At 39.7% G+C, this 13,882-nt stretch overlaps 2 protein-coding genes across 6 annotated transcripts in view; one reads left to right on the top strand and one right to left on the bottom strand.

Moving 5' to 3' along the window:
- The window catches only part of NXPE3 (neurexophilin and PC-esterase domain family member 3), a 53,755-nt gene that overhangs the window by 12,714 nt on the left and 27,159 nt on the right, over positions 1 to 13,882 (bottom strand). For all 5 annotated transcript variants that reach the window (XM_061194135.1, XM_061194139.1, XM_061194136.1 and 2 more), the window contains 2 exons: positions 11,918 to 12,672; positions 7,745 to 7,818 (listed from right to left, as the gene is read on the bottom strand). In XM_061194135.1, coding sequence (XP_061050118.1) covers positions 7,745 to 7,818; positions 11,918 to 12,672 — 829 coding nt within the window. The remainder of the gene's footprint in view (positions 1 to 7,744; positions 7,819 to 11,917; positions 12,673 to 13,882) is intronic.
- Positions 3,299 to 13,882, top strand: part of RPL24 (ribosomal protein L24) — a 102,042-nt gene continuing 91,458 nt past the window's right edge. Inside the window, exon 1 of the mRNA XM_061194141.1 lies at positions 3,299 to 3,304. Within this exon, the coding sequence (XP_061050124.1) occupies positions 3,299 to 3,304 (6 nt within the window). The remainder of the gene's footprint in view (positions 3,305 to 13,882) is intronic.

The raw sequence follows: 13,882 nt of genomic DNA, 5'->3' as shown, positions 1-13,882 counted from the left end.
AATAGACATTTTTCCAAAAAAGATATACAGATTGCCAACAAATACATGAAAGAATGCTCAACATCACTAATCATTAGAGAAATGCAAATCAAAACTGCAAGGAGGTATCACCTCACACCAGTCAGAAGGGCCATCGTCAAAAAATCTACAAACAATAAATGCTGGAGAGGGTGTGGAGAAAAGGGAACACTCTTGCACTGTTGGTGGGAATGTAAATTGATACAGCCACTATGGAGAACAGTAGGGAGGTTCCTTAAAAAACTAAAAATAGAATTACCATGCGACCCAGCAATCCCACTACTGGGCATATACCCTGAGAAAACCATAATTCAAAAGGAGTCATGTACCACAATGTTCATTGCAGCTCTATTTACAATAGCCAGGACATGGAAGCAACCTAAGTGTCCATCAACAGATGAATGGATAAAGAAGATGTGGCACTTATATACAATGGAATATTACTCAGCCATATAAAGAAACAAAATTGAGTTACTTGTAGTGAGGTGGATGGACCTAGAGTCTGCCATACAGAGTAAAGTAAGTCAGAAAGAGAAAAACAAATACTGTATGCTAACACATATATATGGATTCTAAAAATAAAAATAAAAATAATGGTTCTGAAGAACCTAGGGGCCGGACAGGAATAAAGACGCAGACGCAGAGAATGGACTTGCAGACATGGGGAGGGGGAAGGGTAAGCTGAGACAAAGTGAAAGAGTGGTATGGACATATGTACACTACCAAATGTAAAATAGATAGCTATTGGGAAGCAGCCGCATAGCACAGGGAGATCAGCTTGGTGTTTTGTGTCCACCTAGAGTGGTGGGATAGGGAGGGTGGGAGGGAGATGCAAGAGGGAGGAGATATGGGGATATATGTATATGTATAGCTGATTCACTTTGTTATAAAGCAGAAACTAACACACCGTTGTAAAGCAATTATACTCCAATAAAGATGTTAAAAAAAAAAAAAGAAAAAAAATTATTTTGGTTTTATTCCCTTCAAAGAAGATGCCCTATTTGACAGTGCATACTTAATCTTTTTTCTTAGGTATCTGCTAATGCTTTGCAGGTTCAGGGTCTAAACTGAAAAGTAAACAGAATTTTAAATGCTCTTTTGGCCAATGTGATTATCAAAGAAAAATGGGGGTTAGGGTAAACACTTGTTTGGTTTATTCAAAAGCAATTTCTCAACATGCTACCACATGTGGCTTTACCATGTCACCACACCTTGCCCAAAGCTCCTCACTGTATCATCACATCAAGGCTGCACAGGCCAGAGAGCTCCTGAGCAGACACCTGGGGCCCAAAGAAAACATTTACTGGAACGGGAATTAAAAGTGATTTTGAAGTCACAATAAGGGTCATAAAGAAACAGGTATATCACACAGGAAACAATTACCGTTTCCATTCAAATGTTAATTATATTTACTATGAGAGTTAAGTCAAGCAAAGCAAATCAATTACTGAACCTGACATTAATTCTTTAAACATGCAGCGCTAGATAACAGAACATATTTTTAAAGTGAAATGTGTTTACCTACATTGCCCTCTTATGGTCAACTGGGACAAAACATTTCCTGACTAATACAATTTCAAGCAGTCTGAAGTTGTTTAAAAAGTCAGTGTTGCTTGGAGCTCAGAATGCATTTTCACATAAGATACCTGAGATATGAAAGCCCCTTAAATCAATAATATAACTCCTAATGTACTGTACAAGTGGAATGAAAATAATTAAAAAACAAACATGAGGTATTACTCAATTTTATGGTTGTCTTGAACATTGACAGTGAAGGAAGTTTACAGGGAGGCGACTGTAAGAGCAGATATAAAGATCTTTATGCAAAATCAGGAGGGACAGTTTTGATTATTTGCAAGTAAGGTCCCTGCTTCTCTAAAATGTCCTGGCTTCTCTTTAAAAGCCCACAGCTTACATTTTCCTCCAAAGGGCATCATCCCATGTCATTCATTAGCCATAATAAGGGCTATTTGGACCACAAATGGGACAAAATGAGAGAGAAAAAGGCAGAGATAAATTTTCCTAAATGATCTAGAAAGAGCTGGATGAGAGGGATACTGTGTGAATTAAGGGTGGGAGGTGTGCGTGCATGTGTGAACACAGGTCCCTTAATTTTCTGGCATGGAGTTAGAAGTAAGAACAGTAAAAGGCTGGCCAAAGGAAAAACATGGTTCATGAGGGGAAGGAAAGACAAGTCAGAGAAGAAATGGAGGCAAACAATTCCCTGACCGGGGAACATGAGCACAGGAGTGCCCGGGGACCACCTCGGGGAGGTAAGGAGTGAGGACAGCCTGCCAAGCTCTGGGCATGCCCCGTCCAGTGCTGGGAACGTGAGAAGGTCCTAGCTACTCAGCCACCATACTGGCTTGAGTTTCCCCCGACAAAACCTTGGGAAATTGATTTTTTTCCGTTCTATTTTAGTCCCCTAAAAGCTAAGCATTTTACAAAGGAAAGATAAAAATGCTATGTACGGTAGAAATACCTGTGGATTCAGAGAATGTTGAAAGGGACCTCAGAGAATAGGTAGTCCAAATATCTTTTAGAGGTAAAGAAAGCAAGTCAGAGTGACTTGCCAAAGTTTCTCAGAGAGTTGAGGAGACAGAAGGTAGCAGAGATTGGACCATTTACAGAGACCTACATTTATTACTGAAATGGCTGTGGGCTTCCTTTCCCCAAATGATATCAGTTTGCTGGATGTTATGTGTAGGATGTGAGTCCTTTGATTTCCTAAGTTAACTGGACCTGGACCTTGGTTTCATTATCTATAAAAGGGACAAACTACTAGTTATTCTGAAGGGCTGTTGTGAAAATTCGATACTGTAATAGTGTGAAAGTGCAGTTGTCACAATAAGGGGCCATACTGGAACGCTGGAAATATTCTATACACTGTAAACATTCTATATCTTGATCTGGGTGGCAGTTAATTAGTTTTCTATTGCTGTGTAACAAATCACCACAAACTTAACGGCTTAAAAACAAGGGGCATTTATTTTCCCACAGTTCTGCACGTCAGGAATCTAGGGCCTGGTATGGCTAGGTTCTCTGCTCAGGATCTCACAGGTGGAAATCAGGATGTTAGCAGGGCTGTGCTCCTTTCTAAAGGCTCTGGAGAAAAATCTGCTTCCAAGTTTGTTCAAGTTGTTAGCCAAATTCAGTTCCTTGTGGTTATAAAACTGAGTTTCTCATTTCCTCGCTGGTCGTCAGCCAGGGAATGCCCTTCAGCTCCTAGAAGCTGCCTACATTCCCTGCCCCATGGCCTCCTTCATCTTTAAAGCCAGCAATGAAGAATCTCCCTCACATGGAATCCTTCTCACACTTTCAATCTCTTTCTTCTGGAAGAACCTGGTCCCTGTTAAGGACTTATCTGGTTAGGTCAGATCCACCCAGGAAAATCTCTCTTTTTTTAAAGTCAACTTTGTCATATAATTGAAGGGAAGGGTTTATATAAGGGCATGAATCACTGGGAGTCATCTTAGAATTCACCCTACAAAGATATGTACACGTGTAAAACTCCATCGTACCGTATGCTTATGATCTGTGTGCTCTATTGCATATAAGATAAATTTCAATAAACAGAGAAAATAGTAAAAAGCTATAAAGATGTTGATATTTATTCTATTGCTATTAAATCTAGTCCTATCCTAAACTTTCAGTAAACTCCCCCAAAAATATGAGCTCTAGTTTAGTTTCTGATGAGGTTAGAAGCCATCAAGGTCCCAAACCATTAGGCTATAATGGTCTGAGGACCACAGTGCAGATGCTTATAAAAATTCAGTAGTAATTCTGACACTGGAAAAGCCTGTCAGAAACCAGATGCTTGCCCTTGATAAGATAGTCTAGTCTAATTGAAAGCTGTGTTTCTTTGCTTTTGACTGGAATTATGCGTGCATGGGGGTAGCACTGGCAATCTCAAGCAATCAACCAGACTCTAAATATGCACCTGAGAAGAGTTTTACCTTGTACGAAAATCAATTAACTAATATATAAATTATGAAATGTCATAGGGAAAACAAAACCTTCAAAATATAGGATTCATAAGTGAAATAATATAAGTGTAAATATTATGAACACTTCCAAGGCCTGGACAAAGAAAATATAAGATGGACCTGAAATATCCTGTGGTACCGTAAAGTAAGGAAGTGCTCAAAAAAAATAAGTTAATTAATTAAAAGAATGAGAGCATGTCAAAAGGGCACAGAAGCCAAACTAAAAAAGTTCTCAACTACCAAAAGTGGAACAATTTGAATAACTGAATTGGATTATAATCCAAAGAATGAAATAGTCAGGAGTCTATACTGATAAAATTAAATTAATGGTGAAGAAGGGACAACTCTTCCTTACAGAAAAATTTCAATTAATAAATGTCTTAAAAATGAGAGATACAGCAAGTCACTATTAGAACACCACAGAAATAACTGCTGCAGGGAAGATCGAATGATGAATGCTAAAATTAGTAGATGAAAGTTTAAGCAGAAACAGAATGTTTACATAGTCTCTGTATTAGTTTCCTGTAGCTGCTATAACAAATTACCACAAATTTAGTGGCTTAAAACAACACAACTTTATTCTCTTACAGTTCTGAGGCCAGGAGTCCAAAATCAGTATCGCTGGGCCAACACCAAGGTGTTAGCAGAGTCACGCTCTCTCTGGAGGATCTAGGGAAGAATTTGTTCCCTTGCCTTTTCTAGAGCTATATTCTTTGGCTCATGGCCCCCTTCTCCATTTCTAAAGCCAATGTCATGGCATCTTCAAATCTCTCTCTGCTTCCATCTTCACATGGCTTTCGGTCTTCTGTATGAAATCTCCCTCTGCCTCCCTCCTAAAAGGACACTTGTGATTGCATTTAGTGCCCACTCAGATAATCCAGATAATCTCCCCCCAGCTCAAAACTCTTAACTTAATCAAATTTGTAAAGTTTCTTTTGCCATATAAGGTAACATTCACCAATTCAAGGGATTAGGATCTGGATATATTTAGGGGCCATTATTCAGCCTACCACAGTCTCAAAGTACCTCCCCAGAATATTGAGTAAATACAAAGATAAAAATAATTAGTTTAGGGAATTCCCTGGCAGTCCAGTGGTTAGGACTCCATGCTTTCACTGCCAAGGGCCAGGGTTCGATCCCTCATCAAAGAAAGAAAGAAAAATAATTAGTTTGCAGTGGAAAACCGGGGTAGACACCACTTTAACCAAGTGATCAAGGTTAACATTGTTAGCAATACATATCGACATCATGTACCCCCTCAAAAGGATACAACATCATTTCTGTCCTATTCTTTCCAAAAATGCATAACCTCATTCCAATTAAAAGAAAACACTAGACAAACCCAAGTTTAGAGAGATTCTAAAAACCATCTATCTGACCAATGTTCTTCAAAAGTGTCAAAGTCATGGAAGACAATAAGAGCCTGAGGATCTGTCACAGAGGGAAGACTAAGGAAACATGCAACTAAATGCAATGTGAGATCTGCACTGGATTCTGGAACAAAAAAGGACATTAGTGGAAAAACTGATGAAATCCAAATAAACTCTATAGTTTAGTTAATAACATTATATGGATGTTAAATTCTTGGTTCTGATAAGTGTTCTGTGATTTCTTAAGAAGTTAGCATAAGGGGGGACTTCCCTGGTGGTCCAGCGGTTAAGACTCCACACTCCCAGTGCAGGGGGCCTGGGTTCGATCCCTGGTCAGGAACTAAGATCCCACATACCGCAACTAGACAGCCCACATGCCACAATGAAGACTCTGCACAGCCAATCAATCAATCAATTAATCAGAAATTAGCATAAGGGAAACTTGGTGAAGGCTATACGGGAACTTTGTACTATTTCCACAACTCTTCCTTAAGTCTAAAATTATCTGAAAACAAAAGATTTTAAAAAGAGGACAAAGGGAATGAAGGAATTAAGAGAGGAAGGCAGGGAGGGAGGGAAGAAGGAAGGAATTAAAGAAGGAAGAACGTGAGCCCTTCGTTTAGGATCTTTGAGTGCCCCCTGCTGGTCACTAAGGTGAATTTAGGTGAAGTTCCCCCAAGCCGGACTTCGTTGATTTATAAAGTAATTGTCCTTCTCTTTTCTTTCCAATTATTTACCTGCTCCGAGTCAGTTTTATCAAAGCCAGGCTACCCTGCTCCTACCGATTCATGGTTTCTTTCTTCCTCTAAAAATCCATCAAAAGTCCCACTAGTTACTGAATCTTTCTTCTCTCTACACAGAATAGTACATCACAAACCCACAACCACTTCCTGGCTGAATCCAAAGACCTGTCAGGTGCAAGTAAACTATCCAAAGCTCCTCCCACTGACCATCCCACTGGACAGCCAGGGACATCACAAGGTGGGTGAGCCAGACAACCAGGGCTGTGGAAGAGGGGGATAGATTTGGTAGTGGGACGGGGCCTCCGGAGGTGTCAGATGTGAGCATATGAGGCGTTCAGCACTACTGGGTGATCCCATGTTTACTGATATCTCAGCTGTGGGGTTGAGGGCCAGGCAGATAAAAGGTAAGCAATTTCTATTAACGATGTTTCGCATATGTACCCTCTAAAATTAGTAACTCATTGGGTTCAAGTAAATCAAATACAGCTCTTTCCTAGGAAAAGATTGGGATTTCTTGTGGCACATGACAGTGAACACCAGAGATACAGACTGACAGTGTCCTGCCTGCATCTGGGCCTCAAATTTTATTTAGCCCACACGATAGTTTTAAAGTTTTTAACTGGATGCCATTGTTTTGAAATCTGGAGATATTAACATTCAAAGATTGATTTCTGGTTTTTCATGGAAAAAAATCTATAGATCTGGCTGTGCTGGGTCTACATTTTTGCATAGCAACAATGTGTAGGAACTGAGAGGCTGCCCCTTTTAGATGGCCCTTGCTCTGCAGTTCCTTCCCCACCATTTACACAAGGCATGCATATGGTCAATACCCACACTGGTGGGTTCATATGTGTTATATACCTCATCCCTGTGGCGTTGGTGTTTGCACTATCTGCTCTGTAGGATACTACATACATGCTTTCAACAGCTAAAAGGACCTCGTCTGCCATCTGCACCTGATCTTGGCCAAAAGGCCAAGGAGTGATCACCTTCCATCTGCATAAGCTCCTTAATAATGTTCATCCTTTCTTTCTACAAGTCACTATAGCTCATTATACCTATTCTGCAAAAACAAAACACATACATTTACTCTTCTAAATTTCATTCTTTTACTCTTAATAATATCCTATACCAATGGATCAGAATCACCTGGAACGTTTGTTAAAACACAGTTAAAACTGTGCCCAGCGGGCTTCCCTGGTGGCGCAGTGGTTGAGGATCTGCCTGCCAATGCAGGGGACATGGGTTCGAGCCCTGGTCTGGGAAGATCCCACATGCCGCGGAGCAACTAGGCCCGTGAGCCACAACTACTGAGCCTGCGCATCTGGAGCCTGTGCTCCGCAACAAGAGAGGCGGCAATAGTGACAGGCCCGCGCACCGCGATGAAGAGTGGCCCCCGCTTGCCGCAACTAGAGAAAGCCCTCGCACAGAAACGAAGACCCAACACAGCCATAAATAAATAAACAAATAAAATTAAAAATTAAAAAAAAAAAAAAACTGTGCCCAGCAGTAACCAGGGCATATTAAAAAGGAAAAAAAAAAAGGGCTTTGTAACATCAGTGTAACTACAGAGCCTCAACACACTTAGCAGGAAAAACAACAAATCATCAAGCTCATTCCTTTTTACCTTTTACATTCCTGGGAATCACAGTCACCCAATCAGGTCCACTGGAGTTGATTGGCATTTTGATATTGACACCACTTGAAAGAGGAATAAAAAGAGTACAAGCTTAGGATTCAGGAACATTTATTTTCTAATATGTATCTTTATTTGCAAATTTTTAAATGGACAGGATTTCACAAAGCTTTACTAAGATGAAATATTCTTATAAATGTTAATCAATAAAATTGATAATTAATAAACTAGGTATATTATAATAAGCAGGTTATATGGATACATAAACTGAATAAGAATTAAACAAGTTTTTAATTTCTCACTGCTTTGCCCTTAGAGTGCAAACTCCAAAATGACAAATTCTGTTTGAATTACTTACTTTCCTTGGACTCAGAGAATGGCTCACACTGATGAGAATGTCTATTTTGTCACTACTTAGTTTTCAGGCTGCAAGACTACGGAGCATTAAGTCATACGTCAGATTCCTTAGGCCTTGCCCAGAGCTGAGATGAGTCCTACCTGGGGACATGTGTCCCCAGATACATGCTCATGCATGTACTCTGTTCATCATTACTATGGCTCTGTAGTGTCTGTTCCCCTTAATAAAACATGTACTCCTCAAAGACATGGATTATGTCCCATTCATCTTTCATCTTCAGTACTTAGCACAGGCCCTGGACTAGAGTCCATGCTCAGAAAATATCTGATAGAGGGCTGTGTGAAAAGGAGGGGACAGTGGAGTCCAGGAGAAGTATACTGAAAACATGGTGTAACTATTCCAGAAACTAGGTCATAATACTTAGGCCTCTTGCACTTAGACCAAAAACAAACAAAAAAATAAAATGCTAACTTTCCAAGCTCGATATGGGAGCTTGCAGTCATGATATTTCATTTCATCAAAAATCAATTCAAAACAGATTTGTTCTTAAATAATTCTTAAGCTTCTACTATGTGCCAGGCACTATCCCAGCTGCTAGGGATATAACAGTAAACAAAACACACAGCACCGGGAATTCCCTGGAGGTCCAGTGGTTAGAACTCTACGCTTTCACTGCCGAGGGGCCAGGTTCGATCCCTGGTTGGGGAACTAAGATCCCACAAGCCAAGTGGCGCAGCCAAAGAAAAAAAAAACCCAGCATCTCCTCCTTCATGGCACTGACATGACATTCTAATGAATGAGGGAGACAGACAACAAGGAAGGAAGGAATTATAGGGGGCTATGTTAGAGAATAACAGCATTTCATGGATTATAAAAGTGACAATTAATATACATGACTTTAAGAGAACACATATAAACTACTTTCATGAGTTTAAAGCTTTAAGGTAAGGAAAAGAAGAAACCTTCACCACTGTAATTTTCTTGTAAAAATGTTTACTCTCAATCTAATCATGCAGAAACAATAAAGCAGCAAATCCAAATCAGGCAACGTTCTACAAAAACAGCAACATCAAAATTGTCAATGTCGTAAAAACCAAAACAAGTTAGAGAACTCTTCTGGACTAAAAGATTAAAGAGACAACTAAACAGATTGTGTGTGATCAGAGATTCAGTTAAAATAAAAGAGATAGCAATAAAGGATATTATTGGGACAACTGGATAAACTTGAATATAGACTGCATATTAAATAACAACGTTGTGTCAATGATAAAAGGCCCAAGTGTGATCACTGTGTCATGGTTATATGTTGGAGAAAGTCCTAGGAGATGCATACGCCTGGGGTGCAGTGCCATGATGTCTGCACCTTACTCTCAAATGGTCTGAGGGGAAAGAATTATACACAAATACACACATATAAACACATATAAACAGAGAGAAAGCAAATGCGGCAAAACATAACAATGGTGAGTCTAAGTTAAAGGTATATGGGTGCTTACTGTTGTTATTCCTGCAGGGTTTCTACAGATCTGAACTTTTTTAATACAAAGTTAGAAAGAAAAAAAAAGTATAAATCATGCTAAAATAAAAGGGAAGCTTTTAATATGATAAGCTCATTCTTTCAAAAGACATTCTCTTATTATCAGAATCTTTTAAGCAAAGTACTATGGTTCTTTCTAAAACCAACACTTTTTTTTTTTTTCCTTGAGAGATTAGATCACCTTAATTGTCCAACTGTCATTTGGGAACCAAAGACCAAGGCTAAGCTTCTTAATCCTTTTCTGAATTAAGCAACATTACGAGCCACCAAGGAAGGAGGTAAAAATGAGCGTAGCTTAACATAGTCAGGCCATGAGCTCAAAATACTACACTCAAAGATCCCTCAAATGATCAATTTCAATCTTTCTCTTTTTCTTTTCAGTTAGCCTAATGCAAAATCTCAGATTTTTAACAGAGTAAACAATGCAAAAAAAAAAATCTGTATCAGGACTCTGTCAAATGTTTGGTTTCCAAAAACTTATGCCACCTCAAATGCTTTCCCGGAAAACCTCCCGGTAAGTAGAATCTTTTTTAATGATTTTACTACAAAGTATCATCAGCCAGCCTCATCCAGGATATGCAAGTAAAGGCAGGGGCAGACATTATTTTATCCTTCTGGATTCACAGGTGTTCTTTGATTTTAATGGTAGGATTTAGTGTTAGGAACATTTTAAATTTTACACTAACTTAATTCTCTAACCTTTTTCCCACTTTTTTCCACGTGGAATTTCAGTAAATTACATGCTATGCTTCCTCCTCTTTGCTAAGCCACTAAGTAGACTGACAACACAACTCTAAAAGGGAGTAAGACTTTAAAAAATGGTCCACATCAAAAAAAATCTTAAAAAAAAAAGTTATTTAAAATAAAGTAAAATAAAAGGGGGTAACTGAACAGTCTTCATACATAGGCAAAAAGTACACAGAAATAAAATCATCTGCTCATAGTCATTGATAAATAATGTGTCTAAGATCTGAATCCAAGAATAAAACTAAAGTCCTTTTATACTGAGCCACAAAAAACTAGGCAGTCCCCTACAGTGAACACAATGGGAGTAGTGCTCCCTCTGCTGGCCTTCTAAAAGCATGGCATCAAATATGTACTTAAAACTGTTACAACCAAAAGCTGACTCAGGAAGTAAAAAATCAGAGTTTCATTTTAGGAGCTCCTACAGACCACATATGTTATGGTAGGAACTTTTCCCCCACCAAGTAATGAGTGGACATAAAACATTAAAAGTTTTAGAGTGCCCAGATACACTCAACAAAGATCCCTCTCTACAAGGGAATTATTTTTTTTTATAAATTTATTTATTTTTAATTTTTATTTTATTTTTGGCTGCGTCAGATCTTTGTTGCTGCGTGCGGGCTTTCCCTAGCTGCGGCGAGCGGGTGCTACTCTTCGTTGCAGTGCGTGGGCTTCTCTTTGCGGTGGCTTCTCTTGTTGTGGAGCATGGGCTCTAGAGCACAGGCTCAGCAGTTGTGGCACACAGGCTTAGTTGCTCCGCAGCATGTGGGATCTTCCCAGACCAGGGCTCGAACCCATGTCCCCTGCATTGGCAGGCGGATTCTTAACCACTACGCCACCAGGGAAGCCCAGGGGAATATTTTAAAAGTATAGATTTCATTTAAAAATAAAAAATGTTTTACATTCTCTCAAATAATTGTACTTTCTGACTATGTTATTTTTCTTTTTATTCCTTAAGAATGTTATTTTATTTCAGAACTATATGGAATGCAATAATTTCAACAACTGTTAACCTTCAAAAATACAGTTTGCTGTGGTATTCCTGGCTTCCCATGCTTATCATTAAATCAATCCAGCAATGTTACCATATTCATAGTCTTTTTCCTATCAATAAATGTTTATATGATTTTAACAACTAATAATATGTCACTTAAAACTTTTTTCAGTTTATTAGACATGAAGCTAAAACACTAGCCTGACTATAAGACCTCTAGCAGCCCTGTTCTTGGATGATTTTTTTTATCTGTTCTGTGAATAACTGATCTTGCTTATACAGATATGCTATGCAATTCTGAAGTTAAAGATATTAAGGTAAAAGAACAAAAATTTAAGGTCATTAATTTGAACTGAAATAAGCACGCTAATCACAAAATATAAATATTTATTTTCTTACCACCTCTCCTGAATTGGGCCAAGTTCAGAAAGGTATAAGAAGCACATAACCAAAACAAGAAAGTCTCCTAAGTAGGACAAAGACAATGGAAAGGGACCTATTAAGTTACCCCCTAGAGCAAGGAGCATGTACCTCTGGAAGAAAGCATTCTCTGCAGCAGTTAGGAGGCCCTTCAGGTATCCGCCCTTGAAATGGTTAATTCTGCTACTGCAAGGGAGCTTCTTTGGTTTGAAGCAGAACCAGGGTTCTCCGGTATAGAGATCCGTAAAGTTGCACAGAGGAAGACTCCCAGGAAGACACACGTTACACTCTGTAGTTTCAGAAATTCTTCCTGAACGGAAGAGGCTCTTGAAATAGACCCTGTCTGGTTTCTCTTCCTGTAGGTTCTGAAGAACTCTGATCCCTTCACTGGGGTGGACCAGAGATATGGACACTTTAACTCTGCCTGGCCAGAGCAGAGTAAAAAAGACCTTGTAAAACCCATTCTGGTAGTCCACCACTCTACCCACGGCCCCTGCCTGCAGCTTAGGGGAGTGGATTCTGGCCTGCAGGTAGTCTCCACCATACTTCTTGGGCTTTCTTTGAAAATCCTGTACATGAACCAGCACCTCTAGCTGGCTTCCCACCTTGAAGAAGGCTGCAGAGTTCAAGATGACAAAGTAGCTGGAAGAAGGGTCAGTGCTCTTCAAAAAGGGGACTGGACCCACATCAGGCACCTGCCACTGTAAGGCGGCCAACAAGGAGTCCTCCTCCAGGCGCTCCCGGCTGGACAGAGTCTGGTGCTCATAGCCACAGTAAGGATTCCGGCTAATTCCTGTCACCTGGGAGAAAACAAACTGTCCACCACTGTCGATGAATGTGGCTGCTGCAGTCTCATGGTCCAAGTACTGAAGAGAAAGACACAAACAGAAACCACAGCTACAATAAATCTCCTTATAGTCAACAAATAAATCCTTGCTTCAGCTTAAATTTTAATAAAACTTACTTGAGATGACATTGTTTCAAAAACCACAGCTCACCAGTTTTACAGGTTCCCACAGCAAATATCAGAGAAAAATCCCTTTGGTGCTTCCAGAAGGAGAAAGGGAAAAGGAATCATTTTGAAGGACAGTAGTCCCCCTTTATCCACAGGAGATACTTCCAAGATCCCCAGTGGATGCCTGAAACTGTAGGTCACATCAAACCCTATATATACCGCTTTTTCCTATACATATATACCTATGATAAAGTTTAATTTATAAATTAGGCACAGTAAGAAATTAACAATAACTAATAATAAAATAGAACAATTATAATAATATACTAGAATAAAAGTTATGTGAATGAGGTCTCTCTCAAAATATCTTTTTTTTCTAACTTATTTGGCAGCACTGGGTCTTAGTTGCAGCATGCAGGATCTTTGTTGTGGTGTGCGGGATCCTCATTGCCGCGTGTGGGATCTTTCAGTTGCAGCATGCAAACTCTTAGTTGCAGCACGTGAAGTCTTAGTTGCAGCATGCGTGTGGGATCTAGCTCCCCAACCAGGGATCGAACCCGGGCCCCCTGCACTGGGAGCACAGAGTCTTAGCCACTGGACCACCAGGGAAGTCCCTCTCTCAAAATATCTTATTAGTGTACTGTCCTTCTTCTTCTCGTGATGGTGTAAAAGGATAAAAGGCCTATGTGATGAGATGAAGTGAGGTGAATGACGCAGGCATTGTGACGTAGCGTTAGGCTACTACTGACCTTCTGACAACACGTCAGAAAAAGGATCATCTGTGTCAGGTGATCGTGGATTGAGCTACAATGATGTCAGTGGTTGTGGATCCTGGGTGGGAAACAGCAGGATGGCACAAGATTTCACTACTCAGAACAACGCACAATTTCAAACTGGTAAGTTGTTTATTTCTGGAATTTTCCATTTAATATTTTCAGATCATGGTTGACCATGGGTATATGACACCACAGAAAGCGAAACAGTGGATGGTGGGACTACTGAATACTAGAGTATTCCATTCTTCTTAACAAGGCCTGCCCTCAAGAAAAACTATTTTACCAGAGCCTAACCTACTGAGGTTTTACCAGAGCCTAACCTACTGAGGTTTTATAAGAGCCTAA

The sequence above is a fragment of the Eubalaena glacialis genome, chromosome 6 (assembly GCF_028564815.1).
Source record: "Eubalaena glacialis isolate mEubGla1 chromosome 6, mEubGla1.1.hap2.+ XY, whole genome shotgun sequence".
Lineage (NCBI taxonomy): Eukaryota > Metazoa > Chordata > Mammalia > Artiodactyla > Balaenidae > Eubalaena > Eubalaena glacialis.
Note: the sequence above shows the minus strand (reverse complement) of the source record. Positions and strands in the feature narration are given on the sequence as shown.